The sequence below is a fragment of the Anas acuta genome, chromosome 6 (assembly GCF_963932015.1).
Source record: "Anas acuta chromosome 6, bAnaAcu1.1, whole genome shotgun sequence".
Taxonomy (NCBI): Eukaryota; Metazoa; Chordata; class Aves; order Anseriformes; family Anatidae; genus Anas; species Anas acuta.
In genome coordinates, this window is record NC_088984.1 from 9,835,347 (window position 1) to 9,855,264 (window position 19,918).

The window sequence follows — 19,918 nt, forward strand, 5'->3', positions numbered from 1 at the left end:
GAAGGAGGGAGGGAGGCAGGGACGGAGGCACGGAGGGAGCGGCGGGGAGCTGCGGGGCCGGCAGCCGTTGGCGGGGCGAGGCGGCTGAGGCGGCGCGAGCGGCCGGAGCCGTTGGCGGGAGCCGTTACCGGGCACGGCTGAGGCGGCGCGAGCGGCCGCGGCCGTTACGGGACCGCGCTGAGGGAGCCCCCGGCCAGCCCCCCTCCAGGCACTGCACATAGCCACCAGAGGCACTTATACAAGAGGAGGTTTTATTTAAGAAAGACGTCTCGATGAAAATTTCTGAAAAGTCGAAAAAGACAATGCGAGCTTACGGCCGAAATTACTTAAAATATAGCAAATTGCACAAAGTATTAACACTGATGATACAATATCGTTTCAAAGATTAACAGGCGTGTGCTAGAGAAACTGTCGAGTCTAGAAATATCCCAAATATATCTAGTTTACAGATCACTGTACAAAAAGCAGTTATAAATACTTCACATCTAGAAAAAATACACGGAACCTTTGAAATAGACTTTCCCTTACATATAAACAGCCTCTGTAGAAAAACAAAACCGAGACACACCAATCCTCCGAGATATGTTGGAGCTGGCGCTGGCTAGCACCCACATCCTCCTTACACGTACCACAAACAGGAGTGGAGTTCCAATTTTGAAAAATTATTTAGCATTTACGACTTAATTAAGACCAAATGGGGACTACAAAGGATAGCACAATATGCTACATTCAGAAATTGATAGGAAATAATTACAGAGGAGGCAGAAGTAGAGAAACTTTGTTGCTGTCAGAATTAAAGACGCTTGTGTAGTTCCCATTCAACAAGCCTCCCATTTGTGTCAGCAGTGAATTACTCCGGCCCTGATCTTTCAAACTGTTAACGCAGATGATTTATGAAGTCAGTGCCAGCAGTATCAGGCCTTTTAATCTATTCATTTTCTTGCCACGTCAAAAGTCAAAAACCTTTTGAAATAAGACATCTGTTGTGACATTGTAGTAACCGAAATGCACATTTCCCTAGAACACGAGTATGGAATTGCACTAAAAATGAAAAATAAAAAATGTTCCATAAAAGGGACTCCTAGAAAGTTTATTACAGACGATTTGGCAGGCTCAGGTTTATGGTCACGCAGTGTTTCTACATACAGTTTTAAGACTAGAACAATTATAAATCTTTTTTAAAAAATCTACCAACTTTTCTTGTTAATATTAACATCAAGTTCTTTAAGTTAGTAATCTGCCATTACAGGAGCATAGCACCAATTTAATATTTATTGCTGTCATTTCTCCCTACAAATATATTTTCCCCACATATTTACATCTATACAAATATTCAGAAAAGTGCAAAATTAAGCCTTTTTTTTTGTGTGTGGAACCATTTGTTGTGTTCAGCGTTGAGTCTCCTGCATCGCGGCGAATGCAGTCCTGCCTTTCTTATTGCTGTGTCATGAGAAAAAAAGTCAGGAATACCCTGCTGTGAGTACAGCGATCTGGAGTGAGGATTTTCAACAAGTGTCTCTTCTCCCCCCTCTCTCCCCATTTGCCTTTCGCTCTGTAAGTGCTCCATTCACAGCCCACTGGAAAGTGTCTTTATACATCATTAGAGCCTTGGCTGGCGCAAGAGGAGAAGCTATCATACAAAGAATCACTCAAGGATTCTAAATTGTCCACGTCGTGCCTATCGGAGCTATTTAAGGAAGCTTCTTCTTTCTTTCCATTTTCTTCCTTTTGTCCTTCACCCTTATTCAGACAGTTCTTCTCTGTTTCTAATAAAAGTACGGTATTGCTGTTAAATTTATTGAGAGCCTCCAGGGAAATTTTAGATAATCTAGTCTGAGAATCTTCTTTTGTTTCTTCAGTTTGCTTCAATTTCTGTAATGAATGAGAAAAATATTAGAAACATATATCTTATAAAGTTATCGTACTGTACACCATTAGCTACCTTCTTTCCAAAGTTCACAAGGTTAAAGGAAATAGATTAGTAGATGCTTAAATCTCTATTATAATTAAATAGAACATGAATGTCCATTTTAGGATAAATCATAGCTTTGGCAATTCTGCTGAGACAAATAGGACTCCATGTACAAAACAAAAAAATGTACATTTTAACTAGCAAATCCTATATTTGTATGTGTTAAGCATCTTTGGCATCTTCACAGATAATAATGTACATCTTCTCCTTCAAGAGTACTTTGGGGGTATGTTTAAATGGGTAGTTGTTTTGGTGGAATTTGGAGTCTGCCAAAAAAAGGTGCATAGACACATTCAGAGGAGAAAATAGCGTTTTCTATAAATTACAGACAACAATGAAAGTTGCTAGAAAATAACCTCACATTTTGCATGTGTAAGCCTATTGATTTCCAAGAACCCACACCCTCTCTAATAGAAAAGAAGGCAACAAGACAGGAAATTATACTGAACCGGGCCAATCCTCACAGACCAGAATCAATCAGATATTGGCCAGGCCTACTCTGAGAAGTGCTGTAATTCTGCTGGAACACCGGAAAAAGTATTAGCACTTTATATTAAAAATTCACAGCAGGATTATACAAGAGTAATTTTATCCCTTTGTTGCCTACTGCTATCTTCAATCAGAGATCTGACCAAGGAATACTTAGGGAACAGCTTAGGGAGCAGTTCAATAAAACTGACCCGCCTTCCATATACAGGGTGTTTCAAAACCCGTGTAACTACCTGCTCTTACAGAAGATGTTATCACAGAAGTATGAGATAACGTTCAGCGTTTCATAGGATGCTCGGAGAGGCAAGATGCAAGAATTTTGAGATACGCTGTCACAGTGCAAGCCGTTCCTCGTTTTCAGTGAAACCATCAGATAGTATAGATTGAATCAGTAAATTACTGCCAATCTAGGACATTAGTATTTTGGTTTAGATAGAAAATGAGATGGTATTTTAAGCACACCGAAAACAGCATGGCCAGGTGTATGGAGGATGTGGGTCACTAAATATGCAGTTGTAAATGGTCATTGGAACTTTCAGAAAAATTCAAGTTCCAAGTCACTTCATGTGTGCTGGGCTGCTCACCCTAGGAAGTCTTGGGCAAAACGAAGACATTGCTACATGCCTTGAATGCTTCTTTTTCCAACTATTGAAATAAAAATGGAAATGCCAATCTAGTGACTGTTGATGCTGTGATCCTGTCATTTTTTGTAAACTAACAATGCCTGGCTTAGGTTAGTATTTTCATCAAAAGTTTCAAGCAAGCTTCAACAAAGCAATAAGAGATGCTAAAGTCTTAATAACTGAGGATCTGCCATTTGGTTCATTAAATAATCTTTAGTGCAAAAGTTTCGGGGGATGCTATGTTAGGTGCTGGTTTTAGATGACAGTTAAACCTAAGGTCTTCACTGTCTGGAATGACAATAGTTTCTGAAACAGAGGAATATAACCTTTTATAACAGGAACAAACACAAATTTAAACTCTTCAATAGAAATTTCTTCCAATTTCAGCTCAAAAAGTTCTTCTCTTTGCTCTCATTTAAAATATTATAAGCTATTATCAGAACAGTTGTTTCACTTCTGTGTAGGTCAGATGAGATAATTTGGAGACATAGCATCAATAAAATACATATTAGCACTTTTTGCTTGTCAGACTACTAAACCTGAAATACTTTATTATATGAAAGACTAAATGGTTTTTCTTTGTATATATTTTTCCCACCTCACAGCTTTTCTTTGGATAAATTGAATGTGTCTGCTTAGCACAGACTTGGGTCTGCAAGAAGTCAATACTGGTGTTAATAAAGTCTATGATAAAACTTTTATTGATTCAAATGAAGGCCAATTTCAACTGTTGAGCAGGAGGAACTAGAGAGACCTAAAGTGTTTGCTGTGCAGAGCAGTCCAGACAAAGTACCAAAATAAGAGCAGGATCTTTGGCTGGCTGAAGGATAGATTTAAATCACAGGACAGACTGGAAAAAACTCATCAGGATAATCTACATATATGTCGTATCAGTAATTTATTATAACCTACAAGCATGACCTAGACTAAAATCCTACCTTAATCACACCCTAGTTTGTCATTTAATATAAGGGTAACAGTTAAAAAAATATATTAGAGAAACTGCAGGGTACAAAAGTATTCTCTACAAATTTTAAGTCAAATCATTGAACCAAATGAAATTGAAGTGAACTGAAGTGAAGCCCATCACGAAACCCATTCACAAAAGATACATAGAGTAGTGAACAGTATCAGAGTCATAAATTTGATGCATGTAAGTGCTACTAGTATAGCAGACCCTACTACCATTCATGAGGAAACAAAGGAAAAATATAGATAAAAGTTGTAGCAAAATTTATTTCTAAAATAGAGACAATATTTGTATCCAGAAATAAGTTATGGATAATTTAGGATGTACAGCTGTCCTTTTTGCACATCTTAAGCCCCAGTTATGCCCTTCTGTTGAAAAAAAAAAAAAAAAGAAAAAAAAGAGATGTTTTCTTTAACACATTATTGCAACAGCATGCAAATTTGTAAAGGTAATGCTCGCGATCTGGAAAGTAACACATAGGGGATTTTCACTTGATGTAGATGAAATCTGTTTGGATATGATACACTTTCTGGCATAGTATTACTCTAGGAGCTATGACCACCTATTGCTGATTTTATATCTAAACAAGAATGAGAGGTCATCCAGATTAGACTTTTGGGTAGGGAATATTAATATGCTAGAGCTGTACTAAGATATCAGACGTACAATAAGAGTGATTTTATCTGACAGCTTTATTACTACAGATATACTTTAATAATCTTAAATTTTCTCTTAAAACTTGTTTGAAATACAGTAATATCATGTAAATGCAGTTAGAAAGTTAAAATATGATATTCCAGTCCTTGACATACAGAAGAAAACATGTTCACATCCTGTGCTCCATGAGAAAAACTAAAAAGTTTGTGCAAAGATATTAATGCAGGGATCCCTATAACCAGCTAATAATTTTCTCCCACAGTACCAAAATTATGTTCCTAGAGGTGAAAAGCCACTGATAATTTCTGTAAACTCGGTATCTTGGAACAAAAGTTACCCCAAGTTTTACTTTAAGAATCTTCTCTCTAGTCACTATAGATACAACCTGGAAAAAAATATCAGATTATTCATTTAGATCCATCCTTAAATTAAGTTTCCTGTTTTTCAGGGCAGCCACAACAGCTGCTAGATGAAACAAAAGGCAAAACCAAACCAACTACTAGAATCTGTTGCTAAAGCATGTAAGTGTGTGGTTAAATGTGTCCGTAGTTCTGTCAATGTACATTTTTATGACTTGAGCAGAGACACAGATACCACAAAGAACAAGGGTTAGCCCAAAGATGTTACTATTGTGCATTTGAATGTAGTTATTTTACTAATGCATTTGAGAGTCACACGAATGAGACTTGATAGCTTTTCCTGCAGATAAGGAACATCTGGCAGCAGCTGAGATGCATTTTGTATCCATGCGAGCTGGGTGAGATCTGGTAATAGTGTGCAGAGCACCTAGCCTGAAGGTCCTGGGCTCCAATCAAACCTTTCCCATATTTATAGCGGCTTTCTGCATGATGAACAGATGCTTTTATCACCATAAAAAGAAAAGCACTTAGCTATTTTCTTGAGTGTTGCTAGAAGAGCTAAGATGGGCCCAACAGTATGTTCTTGCTCTCAGACTTGGTTCTTTCGAGGAGTAATACTGAAAGCCATTTCCTCCCAGAGGTGTTGACTTTGCTGCTGACTATTCTGCACCTGTCCTATGAATAAATAAAGTGCCTACTACATTCAGAGCGGACATTTATGTTTTCCTGAGTATTAGCTTCAGGGAAAAGATAAGAAGACGCAGTCACAGATTTTGGCCCAAGCCAAAATAGGCTCAGTGCAGGAAAGGACTAATTTTCACTGTGCCTTTGTAAAAGCGCTGACCCATTATCCTAAAGCAGCTCAGTTTATAGCTTATTTTACTTTTATTAACTAGTTTCAGAGTTTCGGAGCTGGTCAGTTACGGGGTGCCTTACACCACCTGAGAGCAGCGGCTGGTCGTTACAAGAGGAGAAACTCTACCTGACATAACCCAGACATTCATCTCGAGCCACATCACTTTGAAATAAACTCACGAGTCATGAATCAGAATAATGTTCCCTTGTTGGCGTCATCCTAAAGGGAATAACTAAAAGCCATTAATGATATAATAAAATTTGGCATGTCGCTTCAAGCACAGCAAATTAGGAAAACACAACTAGCCTGCAGCTACACTGATGCATTATAAATAGGTGCTATTTCTACATTAATACATCAAAATAGATTTTTTCAAACTTTAAAAACGAGAGGTTACATGTGGGCAGAATGCACGTTCAGTGCTGTGTGATCATGGACTAGCCAGAGCTGCTCTGAATGGCAGGAAGGTTTTGCAGGTGTAGCAGAAAGGTGGGCAGAAGGACGGGCTAGTTCATAGGTACAAAGGGCTCGCAGTTGGCATGCAGGAAGGAATGCTACAGCAAGTCCATTTTTTCTTCTATGTAGTAACATGCAGAAGCTCTGGTAGCCTGGAGGTCAGGCGATGCTTATAAGGCATGCCAGAGTCCAGAATTAGCAATGAACCGTTCTGCGAGATAAATGTATTTTCCAGCTGTCTAAGTTTAGTTAACCAGCAGTTTAAGGGGCTCAGAGTCATTTACACACAAGAATAAAATGAACTTTATTTATGTCTCTCATGCACTGGGCAATTTAGTTTTTAGATTAACACAAAAGCAAAAAGGGCACTGCTTCAAGTGCAGTATAACTGCAAACCACTATTGGGTAAAAACAACTAAATTGCTATGAGAATTAAATATAGATCAACAGAATCAATACTTAATTGTATAACTCAAGGTCTTTCATTTCAGATCTGATCTCTAATAGAAGGTACATAGTATGTTCACTTTTTTTTTTTTTGGTAGTTATTTAAAACTTTATTGTGAGTGAAAACAATTTTCTAGGTTTTCACCTTTTTAAAAATTCTGTGAGTTACTTTGTCTGCATATATTCAAGGTAAACTTGATCCCATAATGCCACTGTTTATTACTTTAAATTTAGAGGTTTACAAATTTAGATATCTCATAGTCCACTACTTTGTATTTATGACACAGTAGGTCTAAGTGGTATAAGCAGTTGCAGCATTACATAAATTGCTCATATATAATGTTTAGTAGGACAGTTTTAATATGTTCATGGCTTCTTGTAAAACAGATGCACTGAGATACAGAGCAGTACCCTGCTCAGGGATATATTGTTGTCATTGGAAGTAATGTCTCACTGAATGGTGTTTCACTACTGGTTTGCAGGTTTTTGCGTGGAGTAAAAAGGTGTAACATGAAAAGAGCTACCTCTGAGAGCTACTGTGGAGTAGTTTTCTATCAGCTAGCCAGGACAGAATGCAATGGTAGGCTACCTGTGGAAAGTGAACAATCTCCAGACCTCATTTAACCAAACTGATGAGAACATCAGGTGGACAGGTAACACTCCACAGTGAAAAGAGTCATAAAGACACATCCAGGAAAACTACAAAGGTGAAAGCTGTAACTGCATGACCTCCGCTGCGTTACAGCTGAGCTAAAAATGTGATGTTTGAACTTCTTTCCCTTTAAAACATAACCTTAAATAATAAGTTAAGCCTTGCTCTCTGCTGTATATTGTCAGAAGCTTTCATCCATTTTCTGGACTGACAGTAAAATAATTTTTGAAATAATGAATCACTTTTCTTTTTCCTACTTGAGCAGAAATCCCACGACTATTTTACAGAAAATGACATTTTCAAGGTAACACCATGAGATTTTCAAGATAAACAATAATTGATGATGTCTTTTCTTGGGAAGAGATGTATTGATATGAAGTATTCTTAAGTTCATTAGTCTGCTCAGCAGTTTATGAGATAGCCACATACGCATAGGGAAATATCAACCACATTTGGTGTTATGGTAATGTAACAATGACAACAGATCCAAAGCTTGCCTGCTCTATTTAGGAGTGTAACAATCTACAAATACATTGAAGTTTTAGTACCGCAAAGACAGCATTTCTGATGCTCCTGAATTGTAAGTCAATTACCTTAGAGGAAATAAAGCTGATTAGCATGTATTGTGCATGATTCATAACTGCAGATCTGGACAAAACAGTTGTTGCTTAATGAATAGGTGACTGAGGAATTGAGACTTACATTGCCTGGCTTGAATCCTCACATGGTTTAGAAGATAAAAGATATTTCAGTGAACTGCAACTTACAGTTTTAAAAGCACAGTTTTCACAAAATGATGAGTTGACAAGGTGCAATCAGCAGTCTAATGCCAAGAATCTCATTTTCACAATTTACAAAGTACATGATTTTTTTGTTGTTGATGATAGGACAAAACTGTTTGACCTGATTAGGTACATACCAACCCTCTTTGCGCTTTTGCATAATTTAATAAACCTGAACTTTCAGGACCCAATTTCAAGGTCAGGTAAATCTCACCTTTTACCTTCTGCTCTGTTAAGAACTGAATGTCACAAATATGGTTGTTTTCTAGTAGTGCATCAGGCTGGTTACTGGATGGATCAAAAATGTGTGGGCAAAGTTCATTTAAAATTGAGTAAGAAAACATAATACTAATACCTTGGAAAATAGTGACAATGTAATACACTCATGCTCAGTCAAGTGTGTTGAGAAGAGATATTAAAAAGAGAATCAATTAAATATGTACTTTTTCCAGAAGATGATCAGGCCTGACTGTTCACACTGGTGGAACGACCAATTTTCCTTCTCACAGAAAGAACCTGACCACTAAAAGCCATGCTTACTGCAATCAGAGGCTCATCACAAGGCATTAAGGAAGAAATACCCATGGTGAAAAAGGAAGCTGATGCTTAGTTTTTAGAACTTAAGAGACTGAAAATGAACAAGACATGCATAGGATACACTTTACTTTTCAGAGATCCTTTTAGCTTTACTCATGGAGGGAGTTCAATAACAAAATTGTTCTGATTTTCTAGTGATGAAAAAAAATCACAGTAAAAAAAATTCACACTGAAATATAAGATTGGTGAAAAAGTTATTGAACTTTGCTAAACCATCTGAAGTCCGATACCATTCCTTAACAGAATCAGGTTTAAGGTCATTATGTCAGTGATGACCAACTGAATGTTACTGAAACTATGTGGTCCTAAAGAACTTCACTGTTTCAGTCTTCAGATACTATTTTACCAAGTGATATTTTAGTATAAAGAGGTTATGTCCTACTGAGGAGTTACCTTGATGAAAGTGTGGATGCCTGTTTCAGTAAAGAAGAGGCTTTATAAACAATGGGCTACAATTTTATTCTAGACCAGAAATTTGGAGGATTTTTTCTATTTATTGAGATACTCACTTAGAACTGAATCGAGAAAGGGGCGAAAAGCACAGTTCAAGAAAGATTTTTGAAAGCTAATGCAAAGTGCTGCTCCTGAAGAGTCAGATTCTATCCCACATTAGACTGTAGCAAAAAAAAAAAAAAAGTCTCAAATCCAGTAAATGCAGGATCACACTCATACAACATATAATCTCACTGACATTTTCAGTAATCGGGGGCATTTTTCTGTATGGCTGAACTCTTCTCAGACTACTGTTCCTAAGTATTAGCTGTGTTCTTACCTGTCTTCATCTTCCACCTTTGGCTTTTTTGAACAAGACTATTTATTTTGGTAATTACAAGGGCACTTATCCTCTCCCTCTCTAGTGATGTCTGAGCTCCTGGCCTGTAATATCAGCCACCCAGCATATTGATGGAAAGCAGAACTGTACTTCAGGACTGTACTGCGGATGGCAGTTGGTAGTGGGTAATGACTTTCCCCGCTAGTAATCCTCTCTTCTGAGTACTGGACTAGATTCCCTCCAGGTTAGCCTCTGAGTACCCTAGGCACATCAGCTGACCTAGTGACAAAAAGACAGAAGGAGCAGGTAGAGAAGGAGCAATGTTAAGTGGCAGAACCAAGAGCAAGTCAGCAGTATGAAGACACCACACAGTAATAATTTCCAGCTATGGGAACTGGCTTGTATGCACTAATAGGACCGCGTTGTCTGCAGGTGAGTTCAAAGAGTACAAATCTCTGCTGGGAGATCTGCAGAGGACAGAAAGGTAATGTCCCCTCTTACAAGTTCTAGAGATGATTCACAGAGGTCATTTAAAAACAGGAGTGAGCTCCACAGCCAGTAGTTTTCTCATTTTTAGCCTCTGAGGAGGACAGCTGGGAAGAGAAAAGCAATCTTTCCAGAGCCATCAGTCCACCTCTGCGTGACTGCACATTTAGCCACTGTGGAGGGAGCCTCCACGGCGTGTGTACTTGGTGCACACACATCAGAATGACACCTCTCCCAAGCTCTCACCAAGCAGAAATAGTTTTTTTTATTCCTAAAAAAAGTCTGAATACACACGCTTAGCTGCCAGCCCTATCCCAACAAAACTGATTATTTTAGGAGCTGTCATTTTCCTTTCCATTTCAGACTTCAATCAACTTTCTAAATACTGGAGGCCTTTTTTACTTCTAATGAATCTAACCAAACCATTGCCCTCTCTGGAAACCAGTAACGAGTGCCCCCAGGGGCTCTATTAGGAAGAGGATAGGGCCCTCCCTAAAGGAGGGTTGTGGGTTGGAGGGTGCAGCTGGGCAATCCCACCACACCTTGCACTGGTGAGTGCTCCTGGAGGCAGCGGAGGAAGAGGCTGTAGCGCTGGCTGCCTTCCCCGTGGACCTGTTGCAGCCTGAACTGCATGTGTTCTGTTTCCTGATCCCGTGCAGTGAGACTGCAAAAGCTTCCATGTAATCAGGACACACTGGGACAGGAGAGGTGCAAATAATGCTGGTTACGTGACTGCACTTGCTGCCTCTTCAGCTGACATTATGATCGGCACAATTCTCAGTACTTATTCAAGCAAAGTATGAATTGCAGAGTGGAAACCTGCGTTTAAGTTCATCTGCCATCAAATCCTACCTAACAGAACAGTTATTTACAAGCACTTCCCAAATCTATGCAAACAATTTAACTTTGCTGTAGGGCAGAACATTTTGAGGGACAGAGGCACAACATGCACAGAAAATTTGAGCAAGAGTTTCAGATAAAGGCTGCAGAACCAAATTAAAGTAGAAGGAAAAATCCTCTTGCAATATTTAGTTCATTTCAGTACATCCAGTCATATCAATAAAGAGCCCATAGTATAAGTCAGCTAGGAAATAAATGCTATGAAGGATGTTCCATTTTATGTGGTTGGAATTTGATTAGTGATTAGTCCTGGCGGTTAAACCACATGGGAACAGTAATCAAGGCTTCTCTGCTGCAGTTCTGTAACAACTGGAAAACACTGTTGGCTCATGTCCCATACCATGATGGGATATTAACCTAAAATCTAATTAATCTATGAATGAATTACGGTTCTAGAAATATACTATATTATAATCAATTTTAAGTGAGTTCCTAACAGAAGATAAGATGAGGAAAAAGCTGTAAAATTACCAGGGGTTGATAAATTCTGTTTACTATGACTGATGATTTTTAGGGGGGATAATTTTACAATCCATCAACCTTTTGTCAGTTCAAGAATCATGCTGCCAAACGTATGCAGTAAATTAATTTTTAAATTTACATATTTATTAAAAATCTTATTGAAAACAGCAGGAAGTAAGCCCTGTTTGAATAATAAAATAACTTGTTATTCTACTGGAAAGAAAACAACAACAAAAAAAAAAACAACCAACCTTCTATTAAGATGATTTTATAGTAAGGCAATAATTACAAACAGCTACATGAATTAGTTAACCAAACAATGTATTAAATAGCCAAGCAAAAATTAATCAAGAATTAGAAAAAACTGTTGGAAGATAATCAAGTGAAAAAAAAAAAAAAAAGCAATTTAAAAGCTGAGAAATTCAGGGCTGAGTTTCAGATGTGCTCAAGGCCATGTTTGTTAACTCGGCGGCCCGCTGGCACGGGCTCCCAGCTCCCCGGTGAAGGCATGGAGAGCTGCAGGTGTCTGCTACACGGCTTCCCCACCCGAGGTGCTTCCCTGGTCTCACCTCCATCATTATTCCAGATTTGTTTGACCATGGCCACCATTGGTGCTACGTGCTCACACTCGTAGAGTGCCTGCCTCTCCCCAAATGCTACTTTGAGCACATGAACTAGGTAAAGCTGTCCTGCCTGTGTCCGTCAGGCAGCAGAAGTGCACGGCTCCAGAATCTGTGCTTCCTCGCTCAGCCCTCCTGCTTGTCCCCTGTTCAACTGGTGTAAGGGAAAGGGTCTCTTCACCTGTTTTTTATGGGATCTGGTGCACTCTGAGCCCTGCTGTACGCCTCACTGCCTGCGATGATCTGGGAGCATCTGACACAGCCGTCAGTCACCGGTGTAAAGAAGGATGCCTGCGCTGGTGGTGACAATGCCCAGAATAGAAACAGGCTAAAACGAGATGTGATAATTTAGCCAGTGGACTAAAACGTAGCTTGATGGAAAAAATATAGGTTGCAACTAATCTCATGTTTATCAGACAATTCAAGGATATGGTCCTGGGCTGTGACCCAGTAACCCTGGGGATTAATCCAGAAGGAGATGAGACAGACAGGGCTGCATGCAGGGAATAGGCAATTCTGGCCATAAACGCAGGTTGTAGATGATATTCCTTAGCCCAGCACTAAAGGATGATCAAAAAGAAACACTGTGAATAAGCAAAATAATGCTGGGCATCAAGAAGACTACTGCTGGAGATGCAGATGGAAGTTCCCATAACCAGGAGATTTCTGAAGTGTTCAGCTCGCCTCCTCACAAAATTAAAGCAGCGATACACATTTGGATTAATAAACATATCATTTGGGTGCGATCTGGGGGAATGTTAGTTAATTTGTGTTTTTAGGTTTGTTTGCTTCATCCTTTAGATACAAGCACATCCGTTTCAGGTCAAGAGAACCTCTACCCTACTCGTGTTTCAACCAGGCACAGAAAATGTCCCTCACCTGGAGCTGGGAGGAGGCATTGGTGGCTGCAGGCTCTCTGGGAGGGGCACAGCCTCCAAACAGCAAGGACTGAAAGCCACGTGTGCTGGACAGATCTTCATCTTTCCACCTTTACCTCCCCTAGATGCCAGCAAGGTTCAGGCTATGCAGCTAACAGGATCTGCAAGGCTGGTAAATGTTTGTGCTGAGCCTATCCAGGCTATAAAAATCTTTTTGAATGTGAGATGTTTTTCTGACAAGGCTTCAAGGCTTTTTTTTTTTTTTTTTTTTTTTTTTTTTTTTCCCAGAGAATTGAAACCTGGTGAAAGCACATGCTGGGAACCACAGTTCTGTGGGGCCTGATCCCCTGTTTGGCTGTGAGAAAATCTTTGTCAGGAATGAGAGAAGGAATTCAGTGTGAAGACGTGGATTCAGTCTCCTGTTCCCACTGTAGGCTTCCCTGCAGTGACAGAATAATGTAATATTTTTGTATTGATTTTGCTACAGTTTGTGTATAAATACAGAAATGTGTAAGTGAAGTGATAGCCAGCCACATGAGTGGATTTGTTGGACAAATGCTGAGAAAGATTTATTGCCCTTAGCAATACATAAGTGTTACTGCAGTATTTACACTGCAAACTGTTGTGAGATACTGGTAGTGCAGAACGTGTTCTTATGCCTAAAATAAAGATGACAATATTGTTAATATAATAGGCCACTAGGAGGACTAAAATACAACTGGAATTCATGCAGACACGTTGTGGAGGTAATGTGCACTCATTTTGTGAATGACCAGTGATGACACAAACAGGAAACTCAGAGAAAAATAAAGCAGTTCCCAGCCTTATTAGCAAATTAGTAACTTGAAAATTGTTGTTGAAAATGAACAGGCATTTGGTATTTATTGGAGTACAAAGCAAACCTTTAAAATGTTAATTTCTTCAATGTTTCAGATTATTCAGGATTCAAATATTTGTAAGAATGGAATACAAATTTCTGCCATGTCGGTACTGTGCAGAGCTCTGCATGGGCAGTACGACCACTGAAGGTGGCACAGCTCAGCTCAGGCAAAACTCAGGGCAGGGGCAGGGTGTAAACTGGCTTCTGACATTCTGAAGATTCCTTAGCAAAGGGGCAAGGTGTTTGTGGTGAGCCCTTGTGGTGCGAGATCCTCTCGTGAGTAAGAGTGCTTGATGAGAAATGACACTGATTACTTGCTCAGCGTTGCCATAGGGCCTTCAAAGCCCTCAAAGCAGTCAGATTACATTCTAAATGCAGCTGGAAGGTATTATTTATATTCTTTAGTTAAAAATGGGAAATTTAATATCAAGAGAAGTTTGGCAGTTTGGACAGTCAGCCAGACCATTACCCTAATCTCCACAGCCCTGCATTTTTAACTGCTGAGCACTTTGTCACTATTTGAACATTTATTTTTTTCTTTGCAGGCAGAAATTCTCTGTGGAAAAAACTGGGGCAGAGGCCTCTGTTGTTCTCCTCACTACAGTGCATCTGAAATCCTCTTCACCAGACAGGACCTGGCATTTGATCCAGTGTATGTGGTAGTTAATCAAATGTTTTGCACTGACTTCAGTAGACTTTGGATCAGACTCTTAATGCATTAGAGAGATAAATTATTTAACTTACTGAGTTCCCCTAGAAACAAAATATTGAGCTGCAAACAAAGCTAACAAACACCAAATGGGATACCATCTGCTGCAATGAACAGACCACAACCAGTTTCCCCCATGCTTGAGATTCTTCCAAAATGCAATCTGAAAGAGGTTTGTTAAACTCCCAACTGTCTCATAAAATTGGCTTAGCACAGGTTAGCAAATGCTAATGCCATGAGCAACAGCAAGCCAGACTCTGATATATCAATTGGAGTTGTCTGTAATTTTATTTCTATTGGACTGCCCTGTCTGAAAGCTTGGGGGATTTCTGCTATTCAGAGCCTCTGGAGCCTATGGAGAAGTTTCTCTTCATGCTTTGTGTCCTAGGGCCTACAGACACTGAGTAGCTTCTACCCCTGAGTAAATATGCATGGTAAATATCTATATAATGATATGTATATTGTTATAAATCTGGACTTTGACATACAGACTCCACATCAAATGACCTTCTAGGGAACAGGACATGGAGGCAAAAGAGGCTCAATTTCTCACAGGAATGGCAGGAGCTACCTGAAATCCCCAGTCCAGAGCATTCCCCACTTGGTATCAAAGCTTTCGGCTCTGGCAGAGAACATGCAGGCTCCCAAACACTTTCACAGGGACAGAAGGACATTGCTAAGCTAAATGCAGTGCATGTGGTACTAGTGGGTGCCATCAGCATCCTCCATATTTGCCCTGTAGAACAAGACAAGAAGATAAATGTCTTTACACCTAGATTTCCTACATAGCCAGATAACTTCATCTTCTCGTATCATCACTGCAAGCGATGAAACTACCACGAGCAAACAGAAACTCCAAAGACTATTCAGTCTTTATCTGATAATGAGAAAGGCTACATCTCTCCACATTACTCAGCTGTTTTAGATGGTGACTGCTGTTCTTTGGCTTGCTCTGCTGCCTCTGTTTTCATCACTGTGCTACTAATGATGGCATAATACAGATTCCATTTTTTACAAACTAATTTATTTATAGAAATACTGCATTATAAATGTTGAACTCTTTGGTGTCCTGGCTTCTTATAGTGGTTCTCAGAAACAATGGACTCTATTCCAATAACAGTGATGATAAAAATATTCTATAAAATGAAATAGATGATAGAGTTTCAGCATTTTACAGTCAGTCATACTCTAATGGTATGGAAAATGCAATAAAGAAATAGGTATAGAAGTGCAAACAGTTTCATTATGATATGATCTTAGTTGTAACATTGTAGAAGCAGATTAAAAAATACTCAGCATTTGGCCTTCCCTTTAACTTATGGGAAATTGCCTGCTGAGGTTCCCTGACATTGCCCACGAGCACGAGCACTGCAGTAGGATGCTACAGGCATAAATTCTGCCAGACAGAGGGAGAATATCTAAAGCAGGTTTTGAGCACCTATGTAAACACCATGATTTTCACAGGATCCAACATGAGAAACTGTCACAGACATCAGCAAAAGCTGCAATTTTCTAGCACCCTTGAAAACAAGGCAGCTGAAGTGTCTAAAGACGAATTTAGGTACCACCATTAGGAAATGAAGCTTGGGAAAACTGGCCTCTATTTTTACTGATCAGTGCCCAAAAGTAAGGCTGCAGTTGGGCTATGCAAGACAAACTAATCCTTGCAAGAGGGATCAGAAAGTGTGCCGACTGCTTAGCTGCTTTTATCCACCATTTTCAGGCATTGTCTGAAAAGCTCGTGCATTTCAAATCTGCTCTGCATCTTAGTACGTGTGTTATGCAACAGGTTTCCCAGTCTGGCAACTCTTCTGCATATACAGTATCTTGGTGAATTTTAGACATTTCTGTTATAAGAAATATCACAGAGTATTAATATATGATTAACATTTGAATTTTAAAAGACTCAGCCATATAATATATTCATATTTAATTTCTTCATTCCCACCCACTTCTGCTTTATTCTTCATCCTCCCAAATCCATTTGATGTCTTTTTTTTACAGTATGCTATGTCACGTATTCAGTAACACATGGGATATGTGCATGTGCAATAGGGTGTTAGAAAAATCACTTTTAAATGTTTAACCGTTAATTATTCAGATAGTAATCACTTGGGATTTTATTTACCGAGAATAAAATTAGAGTAGTTAAGGGAAGTTCTTAAGGCTACAGTTTTTATAGCATCTAGACATTTAAGTGACCTCTTTTAATGATCAGAAAAAAGGATGGAGTAATCCAGAGAAGAAGGCAGTAATGGGAGCTGAGCCATTAGGATGTGCCTCAGTCTTGAATGGAAGGCAGCTCAGGCTGGGGGGACTCTGACATGCTACAAAAACTTACATCACTCTTCTTAGCTTTTGTGAAAGGTAATTAGGTATGTAAATTACACAGCTGTATCTTATAAACTTCCCAGACTTCCCTGTGCCAGTTACTGCTAATAAGTGCTCAATGTTTATTTGTCCTACCAAATACAAATCCTGCTTTCCATTACAGTAACACAGATGATGCACAAGGCCTGGAATTCATGTAATGGGGCCTAAAAACACAGCAAAAAAAATAAAATATTTTACTTTGGGGCGCACCATAAATGAGAGTGTTTAGGCTCACAAAAATACTTAACCAATACTTTTCAACAGGATGCAAACAATCCGTATGCCATACTGCATAAAATCCAATATGCTTTCTCATTTAAATGAAATCACTTTGGGGAGATGAAAGTAGATGGTGGAGCAAACTATGAACACCTTCAAATTATTTCAGTATGAGTTTTGCAAACATTTGATATAAAATTTGCCCTCTTTTCAAATAGTATGCTGATTAGGGTATTATTTCTTGTGTTCATATGAAAAGAGAAGGCATCCTCTTACAAAATTGTTTACTAACATATTTCCAGTGTACCGCCACAGTTGCTGCTAGCATCAGCTGTGTAACTTGTTCCTCACGTATTCTGCTCAGAACAGAGCTCTCATACTAAAAGATCTGTCATTCCCCTTCCCTGCATGATGTTTGAGTGCTTTATGCAAAACATATCACTGCTGTAGATGGAGAAGGCAAGTTTCAGCTGGAAACACAATTCACAAAAATATTACAGCATTATTCATCTCATTTAACTCTGCTAATCAGATGCTCCTCTTGGAGTGAAAATATTTTCCAGTTTCAGAAAACAAACAGCTCACTGAATACCTCTCTGCCCTACTGCTCTTGATTGACTCAATCCAGTGTTTATTATATCCAATTTCTTTTTTAGCTTTTTCTTTCATTACTAATATCATTTCTACCATTACAACAATTACACTATCTTGCAAGCTTACTAATATTCATCATTTGTTGCTGTTAATGTGCCCTGAATTCCATTTTGGCCTACGGTGTTATTATAATATTCCAAGTCAACACAGAGAAATGAAACTAAAGCATTATTTCCAAAGATGGACGGCTGAAGGGTGGCTGGTTACAAATGGCAGAAACATTAGTGCACTTTGGGCCATGCTGCAAATCACAGTAGCTCCATCTGTCAAACCTTTGAAAAACAGCTCAGAACATTTTCCACTCAGGGAAATCAGCTAGCAAATGATACTTCTACTCAATACCTACTTTTGGTTCTTATTAGACTAAAGCATCTACCTACTTACGCCCAGGAGCCGCAGCGTCGATTAAATCCTGATGTAATCTTCAGTTACACAGGCAAATAGACATTGACAGTGCTCAGGGCACATCTGCACGGCGGAGGTGTGAAGGTAGGGGTTGGTGGGCTGGGACCAAGAGTGGTGGAAGGAGTCTTACCAACGCCCTGTTATCACGGGCACTCAGCCCTGCTGAGACACTGAGTGGTGCTAACGCTGGGCCTGAGCAGGCTCACTGTAAATTAGCTCTGGATGGTTCTGCTTTGCTCTGGGCATCCGTATGCTCGCCGTGTCAAACTGCTCCTCCGGGGACTCCAGCACATGAGCTGCAGGCCTTCCTGTGACTGGTGAGCAGTGTGCTGGGTGGTTATGGGGCTCCTACATACATTTCTTGAAAACAAAAGGGTCTCTTTGTAATTCAAAATTACTTGCTGAGATGGTGGGGCACGGGGTTTCTGCTCCGGTGATCGTGTTTTTCCCTTTGCAAAGGGCAAAGTTCTCCCTGCTTACAGTGCCAGGGGGTCACAGTCAGCGGCACGCCGCCCCAGCGGCAGCTCGGTGTGCTGCCTTCTGTCAGCCAAGCCCACACACCTGCATCTGGCACCTGGCAAACCAGAGGCACACTGCTGTTGGTGCTGTGAGTTATTTGGGGATTTAGCGCTACATGACACCGTGCCATAGGCACTAGAACCGCACCTACGTGCCAGTGATGCTTCACGTCTTTAACTTTCCTACCGTGTCTACAGCTTTTCACTTCCTCCGCATCTTCTCTCAGACTCACATCCAAACTATTCTCCTGCTAGCCTTGCACACCATGTGTTTTAAATGCCACACAGCCTGCTGCACTATGCCAAATACTTCGTGTCCCTCACCAATATCCAAATACTCTTTTAAAACCCTATGCTAAAAGATACTGAGTTAAAATGTCGCCACCTACCCATCCCCATAAATACACTAAACAAACATAAAATAGAGAGAACTTTTACACCAGCTGGAGGGCTAGTCAGAATGGGATTTGGTGGCGCAGCACTAAAATTAAAGAGTTCGTTAGTGTTAGAAACAGAACTGCATCAGCAGATTACAACTTCCATTTTTGTAGGGTATAAATGTCCTTTGCATACTATTTTAAAAGTTTTTTCTCTGGTGGACTCTGCTCTACATATGTCCTTTTGCCTCGCCAGAGCCTTTTAAAAGCTTAATCAAGTTATGGGGAATGTTATCATCCTGGTATCATCCTCGTTGCTGAACCACTCTCCATTGCATGGTTTTTCTAAAAGGCTCAGCAGCGTAAGAAGCCTCACTTGTTTCGCCTAGAAGGCAGAGGGAGAGAGATGAGTCTCTGTATAACTGCAGCTTTTTATTGTTGCCAAGCTAGTTCCTCAGGCTAACTCTAGGAATGTTCTTCCACACTACACAACATTTCTTTTAAGTGATACACGTCAAGTGAGACTTTGGTCCCAGGAGACTGCCTAGCAGTCTTCAAATTGCTTGTTTAGCTGTCTCTTCACTTTACTTTTTGGAGGCAACTTTGATGGCAAGATACTAGAAACAATGAGACCTGATTAGGTATATAAGACTTGGTAGCAGATCTTCGAATGTGAACTTGCCCTATGGAGGGGAAAAAACATGCAGAGACGTGGGATTTGTTGATGTCTGGAGACATCCTAGCCTATTTGTGATTCCGTATTTCCCCACACTGTGTTGAATCAGACTTGAGGCTAGGAAAAATA

At 39.7% G+C, this 19,918-nt stretch overlaps 1 protein-coding gene across 28 annotated transcripts in view; it reads right to left on the reverse strand.

Moving 5' to 3' along the window:
- Window positions 1–236: 236 nt before the first annotated feature.
- NCKAP5 (NCK associated protein 5) overlaps window positions 237–19,918 on the reverse strand; it is a 435,214-nt gene continuing 415,532 nt past the window's right edge. For all 28 annotated transcript variants that reach the window (XM_068687313.1, XM_068687308.1, XM_068687306.1 and 25 more), the window contains one exon: window positions 237–1,872. In XM_068687313.1, coding sequence (XP_068543414.1) covers window positions 1,591–1,872 — 282 coding nt within the window. In that variant the 3' untranslated portion in view covers window positions 237–1,590. The remainder of the gene's footprint in view (window positions 1,873–19,918) is intronic.